The sequence below is a fragment of the Accipiter gentilis genome, chromosome 1 (assembly GCF_929443795.1).
Source record: "Accipiter gentilis chromosome 1, bAccGen1.1, whole genome shotgun sequence".
NCBI classification, from domain to species: Eukaryota; Metazoa; Chordata; class Aves; order Accipitriformes; family Accipitridae; genus Astur; species Astur gentilis.
In genome coordinates, this window is record NC_064880.1 from 13,452,030 (window position 1) to 13,464,575 (window position 12,546).

General features: G+C 38.8%; 1 protein-coding gene across 10 annotated transcripts in view; it reads left to right on the forward strand.

Moving 5' to 3' along the window:
- AGAP1 (ArfGAP with GTPase domain, ankyrin repeat and PH domain 1) overlaps nucleotides 1-12,546 on the forward strand; it is a 390,622-nt gene that overhangs the window by 140,186 nt on the left and 237,890 nt on the right. For all 10 annotated transcript variants that reach the window (XM_049800184.1, XM_049800193.1, XM_049800202.1 and 7 more), the window contains one exon: nucleotides 10,115-10,200. In XM_049800184.1, the coding sequence (XP_049656141.1) occupies nucleotides 10,115-10,200 (86 nt within the window). The remainder of the gene's footprint in view (nucleotides 1-10,114; nucleotides 10,201-12,546) is intronic.

Sequence of the window (12,546 nt, forward strand, 5' to 3'; positions counted from 1 at the left end):
ACTTTCCGTGTATATTTGTAGGGCTGCCACCTGGCATTAGGTAACATCCGTCTGAAAAAACTTGTAATTTACTTTAATATTGCCATTCTCTTTTCTCCCTCCCACTCCCCCTTGGTTTTGAGTGATACTAATATGAAAGCTGTTCAGCGAAATACAGAATACAGATGGAAAATGGATTTTCCTACCCCTTAAAATATAGTATGCTATTATGTAATCATCCTTCTGTTTTCATATTTGAATTGGGATATTTTGGGTGATAATTAAAAATAAAGAAGTTTGACAGTTGCTTTGTCTGGGTTTCCTTAGCAGATCTCAGTATGATTTTTTGTGTGTATTCAGACAGATTGTAGTATAATCACAGCTAGCTAAGTGCGATTTTAACTTCAGGGTTACTATTTGTAATGTAATACTATAATGAAAGAACAGATACTAGAAGCCGGCTATAAACCAAGTATAAGAAGCGAAGGGATATTTTAAAAAAAAAAAGAGAGAGAGAAAAAAAAGCGCCTGAAATCTGTGCTTCTGTGCTTATAGGAGGTAAGTTTTTGGCTTATTTTCATTATGCTGTTTAGGGTATGTTAGCAGGAACGTTAAGACCTTTGAAATTATGTTGGAAGCTTGTAAATTTGAACTTACAGAAATTTTGAGCAGATATTGGCAGGAGATGATTTATATGTTAGATTGAAAGGTAGAAGCTGTGTGAATATTTGACTGAATTAGTGTCTGGAAGATGAAATATGTGATAAACCAGTTTTTAAGGAACTGCAGTAAAGAAGAGCTATGGTATTTTAAGTCATGGGGCTAACTTTGTAAGGAACTTTGTTTGGAAAGTGCTGTGCTGGGGTATAAACTTCAAACTTGAAAAGACTGGTGATGAAAACAGGTAGGAGTGTACTAAAGTAGTATCACATCCTGCCCAAAGAAGTTTGGGTTTTGTTTGTCTTCAGCTGGCTTCATAAAAATAAGCTTTTAAAATTAGACTTGTAGGTTATATACAATTACTGGGTGTGACGTCTGTAAGCAACTGTCTGCATGTGCTGTCCATAAAATAAACAAAAAGGTAAAAATCCAAGTAATAATAAAAAAAGCTATCTTGTATGCCTGATTTCCTATCTTATTGGTAGAAATTGTACCATTAATTTAATTGTAGCCCCTTGTCACCCTACAGTATGGGGTCAGACAGGTTCTTTGAGGGGTCCTTGGCAGGATGATGAGGACACTGTATGTGGCTGTTTGCCTTATAAAATGGCATTAGTTATGCTAACCAGGGGTCAGGAGCAGGGGGTGTTGGTCACACCCCTATAAATGTACAGATACCCTTTTTTCTTTTCCATTTTAATACTTGATAAGGCATAGCTTTTAAAATACTTGAGCATGTTCATCTGAAGAGTTTTACTGGCTGATTAAGCTCGAATGTCTGACATTCATAGTTGTGCCCTGATGAAATTTAAATAAAGCTGTGCTAAGTGACGAGATTATGATGCTGGAGAGAATGCTAAATACAAGGAACAGAAAGCAGCAGTGCAGGAATCTTAAAATATTTTCAGATTATAATCACAGGATTCAGTGTCCAGAGAAAGTCCTGCAGGCCATGCAATGGTAAGTGTGGCTGCAAGAGGCTCCTGGCACTCGGGAGGTTGGGGTGAATACAAGGGATCTGGGTGTCTGTCAGAGGAGGAGGTTCCTCGGAGGTTCCTACTGGTTGTTTTTCCTCCCCTTTAAACTGTCAGAACTATTTTTTCATGTGAACGAACTATGAAAAAGGGCGTACTCACAACATGCAATGTATTCAGCTTTTATTTGCTCAGTGCCAAAATTTTTGTATATTTATGTGCAGTAGATGTCAGATGAAAATGTCTTACTTCATCGTGTTGGATTGATGGGGGTCTAATATCTTGTTTGTGGGGTAATTTTGGAGATGTGAGCACTTGCGTGCAGGGCACCAGTGGTTTATCACTTTGCAGACAATGTTTCAGAGTTTTGCAAATTCAGGCTAGAACCTTTAACAGGATTACAGTCGCAAACCTATTTATTGTATTTAAAAGTTATATGTAGGTTGGTGATGTGCATTTCTTAGGAGGAAAGACAACTATAGATTCTTTCCAGGCAAGTGTGAAGTGACCAGTGTAATTCTGGTAATTCTGGTGTACTTGCTAAAAATCAGCATGCTGCTTTAAATATGAATACTTTTGTCCGTAATGCTAAATGTTAAGGTCTATATGGTACTATGTCTGCTGTGTTATCTGCTTCAGTGTTACTTAACCTTATATTTTAAGCCATCTTTGAGGGAGAGGTGCTACCTCTGGCTTCTGCAGAAAAGGGAAATCAAGTACTAGTCCCTAAATCAGACAAATTGAGTAGATTCTCTAGTTTGTCAGACAGCTAATCAGATACTGATTTTGTCATAAACTGGTTACGCTGAGGCACAGGGATGTTCTAGCCAGGAGAGTGAAATCATGCAATATTTTAAATGCTCTAAGGGCAAACTAGTTTAAAATGCATGTTAGCAATGTGTACTTTCCAGAATCCCATTCTGCTTATTGGCTTTGCTGCTGGACTATAGATCCCAACATTTATACCTAGCATTTTGGTGACTTTTGAGTAGAGCGTTGTATGTCTACTTCCACTTGATACTTTTTCCTGTTTACCTGGGTTCATAATAAAGTAAGAATTGAAAAAACGGTAAGGTCTTTCCCTTGCCCTAAAATGGTATCAGCAGATTATTTCTTAGTAAGAACCCTTACCTCTTGTCTCTTCCTAGTCTGTTCTCTTAAATAAACACAATTCATATGCTTATTTTTCTTACTGTGTACCTTCTAGGCAGACTTTTTTTTTTTTGCAAGTGCTTATAAGCTCTTTTCATTTGGTCCTTATCTTCTGTGTAATGCACTGCCCGGAGCCATACAGGGAGTTCTGGCTGAGGCTTTGTAAGCTTCTGGCGACATGAGGACTAGGACAAGCTATCTGCTTGTCTGTACTCCACAGGAATTCACAGCTGCTCGTCTGCAGCGCCAGTGGTTTGCCATCCTACCCCATCTTTCAGCAGCTGGCTGGTCCTGCTTAGGTGGAGGACTCCCCATTTGACGCTATGATGCTGGTTTTGGTTTTTTCCACTCAATTTTTCTAACTTGTTATGGTCATGGTGAAGTACAATCCAATTTCTAATATAATTGCAGTCCCTCCTGCTTCATTATCCAGAAATTAAATAGCCTGTTACTTCCATCTTCTAGGTTATTAATAAAATACTTGCATGAGACTCATACTCCTGCAGAAATTTGCATTGCTATTACACTTTTTTTAAGACAAGTCATTTGATGAGTACCAAGTATGGCTTACCTCTACATCTGCACTCACATTACAGTAATTTTATTAAGACTGGGCTTCTCTACTTGGCTTACAAGCAGTATGCCACTGACTGTCAGAAGCCTTATAGTGAAAATATAACATGCACTGCTCCTTTCCAAGTCCTGTCTCCATGTAGTGGAGGAAACTTAATTGCTCAGAGGCTGGCTCTTTTTTTACCAATTTATCTTGGTGCTTAGTTGATCATATTCTTCACCTTCTGTCTGAAATATAACATTGGATGGGAATCTTGGCCTGTTTACTGAACTTCTGGCTTCTCCTTTTCCTTTTGCCAAGGTCTTCTAACAGAGAGAGAATTTGCCATGGAAGTATTCCCTCCCTGCACCCAAATGTCTAATAACTGCATTTGTGTGTAATGTGTCATTGGCTCAAATAAATGCTCTTTCCAGACTGGTCTGTGAAGCACCGCAAATTTTTTTCATTGTTTTCTTTAGATGCTGGCATCTGTTTAAAGTTAATGGAAGCAACTGCTGTGTATTTCATTCTAGTTGGCTGGTGTTGAGCCAAGAGAGGGTTGCAGCAGGATGTCACTCTGTTCCTTATTTGCTTAATTTGCAGTCGCAGTCAGGCAGTTCAGGACTGCACTACTCTATGTGTTAAATTTTCTGCCACTTGGAAATGAGACTGTAGACCTTTGCAAAAATGTCATTCAACATAACTGCCTCTATTTGTCCTCAAGATGAAGCCCCTGTCTCTCCATATTCTGTCTAACCTTATTAAATGGCATTAATTATGGTCTCATTCTATGAAACTTGAGTAGCTAATACTTTTTTTTTTTAAATGTAAGCTTTGTTTTCCTGAACACTTAAAAACATAAAATTCAGTTGAACTCCATACAAAATCCAAATCACCACCAGGTTGTGTGGACCCATCAGATCTGGCCTTCTGGAGAAGCAGTGCAAATATGTCAATGAATGCATATCAAAATTAAATTGTTAAATGTCATTGGGGCTGCTGCTAAAATTCCAGAAGTAAACCTTCTTTTCATGGAATTACAAGATCATATATTAGTGCTTCCTTGCCATTTTTTATGTAATGATAAGATTATCTATGTGATGTAGTAATATTGCATCATACATGGTGCCTCTGGGTGTACCTTGCTTTAATTGGGTACGGATTGATACTTCAAGGAGAACTCAATAATGTTCTAGCCCATGATTTGATCCATGCATTTCCTAAAAAATAGCACAAACCTACCTGTTGAGAGAAGCAGATGGGTTTGGAAAAGCGCGGTCTAGATTGCTTTGTTGGTTTGGGTTTTTTTTACCTGGGTGCTTTGTTGGGAATCTGGTACAGTTATGTGCTTGTGGCTATAGTCTCGTGCCGGAGCGATGGTTCCCCAATCTTTGCACTTCTGTGGTTATATGCTCAACCCAGCTCAACCACATTTGGTTTCGAAGTATTGTCTAGCACAATATTTGCATTAAGGAAATACCCCAAAGCTAACCTTACCTGTGGCTGAATGATAATTTGTGATAGTTTCTCTGCTGCTAATACCAATATGAATTGACATTAAGCAATGAGCACAGCCTGATTTGGTGAAAATTTAGTATTAATGCTTCTTCTGTAATAATATGCTTTTTTAGGAAATGCTGAAAAAAATATTTTTGAAGTACTTTATTTAAATATTTAAATAAAAAAATCTTTAGTAACAAACTGCAACACTGGCATTGGTTTACTGGGCTGTTGCAGTCATTTTTTAGTGCTTCTGCTTAGCTGCAGAACATCTTGCAAGCATTTCTTTTTTTTCTGAGCTTAACCAACAATTTTTATACATTTGGTCCTGAAATGATGTATGCATGAACGGAAGGAATAAATGACTTTTTAACGTGTTACCCTGAAGAGAAGCCAGATTCTTGGCACTGTCTTTCCTATCTTAAGGGGGGAGAAAAAAAAGAGGGGGAGAGAGAATCTGTGTTCATGAGACAACTGACCACTCTTGTCAAAACACACATGTCACTGGGAATATAAAATACAGGCTTTTATGGCTGCTTCAGTCTTACCTTCTGTCTCTCCTTTCCTGCCTGCCCTGCCCCCATAGTTGTGGTAGACATTCAGCTGCTGCATGGGTTTGTCATGTGGCCAGCCCCCCGAATTTATCTTTCTCATATGGCCAAATAACTTCATCCCCGTGGCAATTTGCTTGAATAAAGAGTCTGGCGAATGCAGTTGAGCCTGGGGATACAGTATGAAAATCAGCGGTTGCTTCGGTGAGCAATTATGCAGTGAAACAGCTATCAGCTAGAGGAAGAGGTGGCCAGGCTTTCATAGCCGGATGAAAACCTTCATCTGTGGAATTCCCTATGTAATATAAAGCTTTTGCAATATAGAGCACCTTTGACTACAAATGTGTGTGGTGTTTAAAATTAGTATCAATTTTTACTGAAGGGCAGTTTCTTACTATTGCTGATTCAAAGCACTAACCTTTGTAGAATGACGTGCATAGAAATGAGATTAGGAAGCTTTTGTCGATTCCCTCAGCCTGGTATTCTGACTTGTGCTGGGTCTTTAGTTGTGGTTGTAAATAATAGCTGATGCACAGAATTTATTGATCAAAGCTGTATTTTTATCTGGAGCATTTTATAGTAGGAATCTGGCCTAATGCACGTAAGAGACCGGGTAGTGTTATGGGTTGCATCAGAAGCACCGCTCTGTATCTTCTGGTGCGTATTGTGTGTGGTTCATATGCAGGAGTAATATTTGCCTTCTTAAGTGAAATTTTGTACACGTCTGAAAATAAGCCTGTGTGAGTTGATAATGATCTTGCTCTGGAAAACTGGGAATAATGCAGTGATTTATAAATACAGAGTTTTAGAGAAAATAAATAAACCACATACTAAAATCCTCCCAAACGAAAGCTTCCACACAGTTTCAGTGATTTGTTTTTATAAAATTGCTGTGACATTTCATGAAAACAGTTTCCAGCTCCATCTGTCTGGCTGTAAAGAGTTATTTAAGTATTCACTGGCATGTCTTTTATATGGCTTTAGAGATGGTATCAGGACTGCAAGTAAATGTAGTTCAGCTGTTGACTGCACGCCTTGCGCTCAGCCATCTTTGTGCTTTGATGAGCCTGTTAGGACATAGCAGGAGCGATCACTCTGTCCTTCAGAGCTGCAGTCCAGCCTGCCAGTCTTTCTCTTTCAGTGACCTCCGTTGGCAGGTACATATGGGAGTTGAGAAATTCCCTCATTAAAAGCTGCATGTGTCATAATACTGATGGGAGTGGAACAAAGCTAGCCACCTCCCTTGGGACTAGTGCTGTGGTTTTTTGAGCTCATTCTTTAAATTAAGAAGGTCATTTCTTTGTTTTCGGTGTCATCGGCTTAGGCGGTATCTTGTGGCTCCATTATATACAGATATTTAGAAAAATACAGTGGTGTTTTGTAGGCATGGGAGACTTTTTGACTTCTTTGACAGGTTGCGGTAGTTCAATATTCAAACTGGCTGATCTCTCTGATTCCTCATTCCCAATGACCCTGTGGTGCTTTACAAACTTCAAAGATGTATTTTTAAAAAAATAACTAGTGCAGTGCTGCCCAAGCCGAACCATCCCAAAATCACTGCCCTTGCCCTGCTTTTACATGCCCGACCTGGAGACGGGTCATGTCAGGGTTCATCAAGTCAAAGGCAGAGTCAGTCTATTGTTTGCCTTAATCGTATGACGACAGATATCTGCAGGACAACCACATAGGCTTGGTTTCATATGCTGGCAGAATTCTGTATATTCGTCACTGTTCATGCTTTTGTTTGTGTAAATTCTTGATATTGAGGTGGGTTTTCTCAATCTCTATCCTGTGTAATACCTAATTTTATGATTTGCTCATGATAAAGGCTCTTTAATGGCGTAGAAACATAAGTTAATAGGGATTCATCCTGCTTTGATCTCAAATTTGCATAAAATAATTCTTATTTGGGGGATGAGCATGAGTCTGCTGTTAGATTTCTGGATCTTCAGATTTGATTTGAAATGCTTAGTACAGGTTGGAAATGCAGGGCATTCTTTTAAACGTTTTGGTTGTGGGGGGTTATTAGATTTAAACTATTTATCATGAAATACCTAAACCCGAACAAAAATAAATGAATACATGAGGATGTGCAAGGAACTAGTGCATATTCTAGATAATGAGCACACTCAGCTTTTAAGGGTAAAGAAGCCACTTGAATAGAATTGAATTGACTATATGCTGGTTGACTGCAGCACTGGTCTTCCAGTATGACAGACCATGGTGAAGTGGTATAGCATGTCAAGATTTGAATTTAATACTGGAAATCAAAATACATTATCATTGTACTGAGCTCCACAGACTGTTTTGGGGGAAGGCAAGAAGTAGGTATACAAGCTGGTCACTTAGTGTGGATTCATACAGGAAGGGAGCTGTTGGGTAACTTTACACTGTTTGTTAAATGTGGTACACTTTTCAAACCTGCTCCCACAAACAAAATCATTAGTGACCATGAAGTGCCTCTCAAGAATAAATCTTGTAGTGCTCACATTTGTGATCTGTGTATATATGTTTTAATACTCCATCCATGGATTTTTTTTAAATTTTTTTTCCCCCCCAGTTCTCTAGTTAAGCTTTTTATTTCACCTTGTCTGTACTTTTATTATGCCTTCGAGGGCTGTTTGAGAATACAGTGAGACTTGAAAGGTGTCCTAGTGACAAGAGGGAATAATGAGTTGGCTCTTAAATGTGTTCAGTTCATGGTATTTTATAATGAGTTGTGTGAACTTTCAGTGTTTAAAAAAAGGAAATAGGAAATGGCAATTACGCAGAACTTTCACTCTTCAATCACATATATACTGCATTTCTATTGTTACTTACAGCTTTAAAGAGCCTCTCTGGAGGGCTGCATATTAAGTAATTAATCTTATTTAACACTTCATTATGAAGCGTATACAATTAATTGACAACGTATAGAAATAATGATCTGGTTAATAGAAATTAAATTCTTGAGAGCTGAGACTAGTTTCCTTTTAAAGTTTTATGCTTGGTTTTGATTATTTTCAAGTTCACTAATGATATGTATTTATCTGCCACTTGATCTTCGAAGGCAGAATTGAAATCCAGTTTGTGAGCAAGATAATGAAAATCTATACATAGCTCTTCTGCTCCTTCTATGCATTAAACAACCAGAAATGTGACAAGTCTTAATAGTTGCATGTTTGGTACTGCTAAGCTGTTCATAATAGGGTAGGTTTATAAAGAAAAAAAACCAAAACCCAAAAAACCAACACAAACCCAACAACAACAAAACCACAAACAAAGCCCCTGTTCTTATATCTTTCGTTAAACATGAAATGTGTTTAAACATGCTTAAATATTGCACATAGCTGAACTGTTGAGTGATCTTGATTTGGAACCTGTGGTAAAGGTTAGGCTGGGGGAATGGTGGGTCTAAGCCAGTTTGTTGTTTCCCTAAGGCTAGCAATTTTTGTGCAAATGTTTTGAGAATCAGCATTAGCCTGTATATGCTGACTTACTTGCTTACAGAGCTTGTCTGGAGAACAAGTCAGAGTTTTTCGCTCACTTACCACGTGTTTAAAGGCATTGGTTTTGATACCATGACAAGTTTTGAAGTAAGTGCAGTTGGGAAACAGGGTTCAAATGGGAAGTAGTTCCAGTTAAATCAGGGTGAAGAAAGAAGTTTTGGGTGTGTTAATAGATATGTTTTGTCTTAGTCCGGTAAGTTCAGATGTGAGGTGGTTGGACGATGCTGAGTATGGGGGCCTTTGTGGCTTAGGTTGGGGAGGTAAGAGTGGTTTTTCTTCCAGGAGAGGAGCCTAAATGCAACCTAACTACTGAGGCAGGCCAAGTTTGCTAATCCTGGCTTAGGCTCAGTCACACCAGAAACCCTACATGTGATTTGCTATTATCTGAAGTCCATCATGAGACACAGCAGGATGCCCGAAATATGCTTAACCCCAAAGGAAAGCAATCCCAATTCTGCGCTTGGGTCATGCTTCAAGTCCCCATGAGGCCAGTGGAGAGAGAAGGTAACGGGGCAGCTGCATGACCCCGTTTGGTTTCTTAGGTTTGGTGCCAGGTCTTTGGTCTTCATGAGCACTTGGTATTCTACATCTCCCTGAAATAATAGGATCAGGAAGAGAATTTCGCTGAAGGCTGTGACTCCGCTCTTTTTATCTAGGTCTCCAAAATAGGTCTTTAATTCATCCTGCTAGTAAGTGGCACGACATTCTCTGTTACTTTCGTACATCTCTACAGAGGTACCACCATTGTAGTTTTTTTGTCTAACATGTGTCTAGTATTTTCCCCTAACTGTGGTTTGTGAATATAGAAGTATCATTTTCATAACATTACATGTGTGCTGTAAGAACTGGGCTTCTCTTGAGGAAAAGCTAAGACACACAGGAAATTTATTTTAGTTCTAATACATGATATTGTTTGTATGCAACTGCCCCATGTTTGCCTTTTAGGGGTACATTTCTTACCATTATACAAAAAAAAGGCGACTGTCTTTTAACTATGTGTATCAAAACTAAGTACACCTAGTGTGGGAGTTAGTGTTTGTAATGCAATTGTTGGCTTTTTTCCACATTAGTCTTAAAGTATGTGACTTAACTTTCTTAAGTAATTTATATGCATATGCATATAAACTTAGCTTGTATTCACAGTAGTTCCTTGATTAGCAAAAGATCTTAAGGACACCTTTTTTCCACAAGTGAAGCCTTTTTCTATGTCGTATTTTTTGCCTTTTCTGTTCTGTAATGAGTTACTTTGTGTGACAGGTGGGAGATTCAAGAAAGAGATAGTAGTTGATGGACAAAGCTATCTGCTGCTGATTAGAGATGAAGGGGGCCCTCCAGAGGCACAGGTGAGCATTGCATATATAGAGCTTTATCAGCCGAACATCACGGTTTCCTTTCCTTTAAAAAACTTTCTTTAAGAGAAGTGGCTTTGTTTTGTGCTTTCCTGGGCCCTTCTGATCTTTCTGCTGGGAAAAAGTATATGTCGCCCTCAGGTGAAAAATATTCTATTTGGAAATTATTTGGGATTTCAATTACAACGTGAAACTGTATAGTAAAGATATATGGTTAACTTATATTGAATGCCTAATCAATATGCTTCCATTGGTGACAAAGTTGCATGTTATAGTCATAAGTTTTCTTCTGAGTTAGAATCTCTAAACTGTTAAAATACAAAGCAGATGTATGCACAGTGACACACACACTTTGTGTACAAATCTTTGCATTCCCTGCTCCTTCCACATTTTGCTCCCTGTGCTGTTTAAGACTCAACTTTGTGAGTTCCAGTTCAGCACCACTGGGTTCTCAGATTTCTGACTTAGTGTCTGTATATGGTGTGTTGCCTCCTTATCTCATAGAAGTTGACTCATGGGGATTTGCCTTTGAGAAGGCACTTGTGATTTTGTGTGCTTAACCCTCTTACTCTATTTTGAGTGACGTGAAGCAAAGTGTTTTGTTTATGTGATGCTTAAATCACCGCAGACTCTGCTAGCCTGGCACAGGCAGCGTCCTTGTCTTCTGGCATCCTCCTTGTCTCCCCTCTACCTCTTCTTACCTGGGCACTAGTGGGGTTTCTCAAGTGTGTTTGCTGCCGCTGGCCTTGCTCTGCTTGGTTGCTCAGTGATGGATCAGCTTAAAAAAAAAAAAAATAAAAAAAATATCCAGCACCAGGAACTGTGCTATCGCCAAACAGCTGAACGGGAGTGGTGCCAGCAGCAGCAGCTTGTGTTTCAATGCTCCACTATTGCTCATTAGCTGCAGGAGGATTAGAGCATGGGGGAAGGTGCCCGGACAAAGGAGAAGAGAAAGGAGGTAGAGGAAATGGAGTCCAAGAGAGACATCCTGGAAGGAAGTTACAAAAAAAAACAAAAACAAAACAAAAAATTAGTGTCGCTGGCACATCTGCAGCCATGTGAGGCAGGAGCCTAAAAGAAGTGCTCTGTTTGAGGCCGTGAATAATTTGCCTGAAGTGCACAACGTTTTCTAGGCCCTGATGCTTAGAGAACATTCCCTCATATAAAACCATAAATAGTGGAGTTGTAAAGGTACGCACAGCAATCTAAATATTTTTGTACCTGAAGAATTGGTTTTGCAGAGTTCATTTGCGCTAACTGCAAACTAGTAAACAGACACGGTGTTTTGCTTTTGATCTATGCTAGGTAAATTTGGGGATTTTAATTACTATTGTGGCTGAGGTTTGTTCTTCAGCGAATAATGAGTATGGCAAGGTTTAAGGTGTTAGTGCTATTTCACCTCTCAGAAGATGTGTTTCATGTGTAAATTATCTTTGGTATAATTTCAAGTCATGTGTATATTAAAGATCTTTATATGTGTTTATTAATTCCTGAAATAAAAACTTTACTTCTGGGTTCATGAATATTTATATCTGTATAATGAAAATGGAACATTATCAGGAGAAAAATGTTTACCTCCCACTATTTACTTATGATATAAAAAGGGTTGGTAATTTTAGCCTTAAGGTTCTGCTTTTTGCAACAGTGCGGTATATTTTTGTGGATAGTTAGGATAGAATTAAGACTTCAATGAGTAAAGAGTTGAACTGCAGTCTTCCTGGCACTCAGTGGCACTGGCTCCGGGGGAGTTCCCCGGGTGATGGCTTCTTTGCTTCAGTGCAAAGGCTGCAGCTCAGGTCTCACTTTTACAGTCCCCTTCTTTTTGGCAGGAAGGGAGGGAACACAAACTCACCTGAAGACTCATTTTCTGGATCTATGATCTCTTTCTTTCTTGTCTAACATAAGATTGTGCAAAGATGAAAATAATTATTATTACAGAAAAGCTCATTTCATAGAATTGAGAAAGCAGTGATGTATACTGGCTGATGCTGCTTCAGTTTGTGAATATTGACGATGTGTTTTGCTCACCAGGTTTTATTTTACTCTTGCTGCGATCTGTTACAAATGTAGTGGCCTCCTATTCTAAAACCCGATTAACGTAGCAACTGAGCTCTAACGAGCTGCCACGTGCTATTCTTTTGCAATTTAGAACTTTTTGTAGAATTTGGGTTTGTTTGGGCTTATCTTGAACAAACAGATCTGCTCAGTCACAGTAGTAAGTCTGAAGGTGGATTTGTGTATCAGCAGCTGGCCTATCCTTCTTATTTAAAGCCATTCCCCACACATTGGTGTGGATAAGATATCCTGGGTTTCTAGACCTTGTGCATATTTCCCAAATTT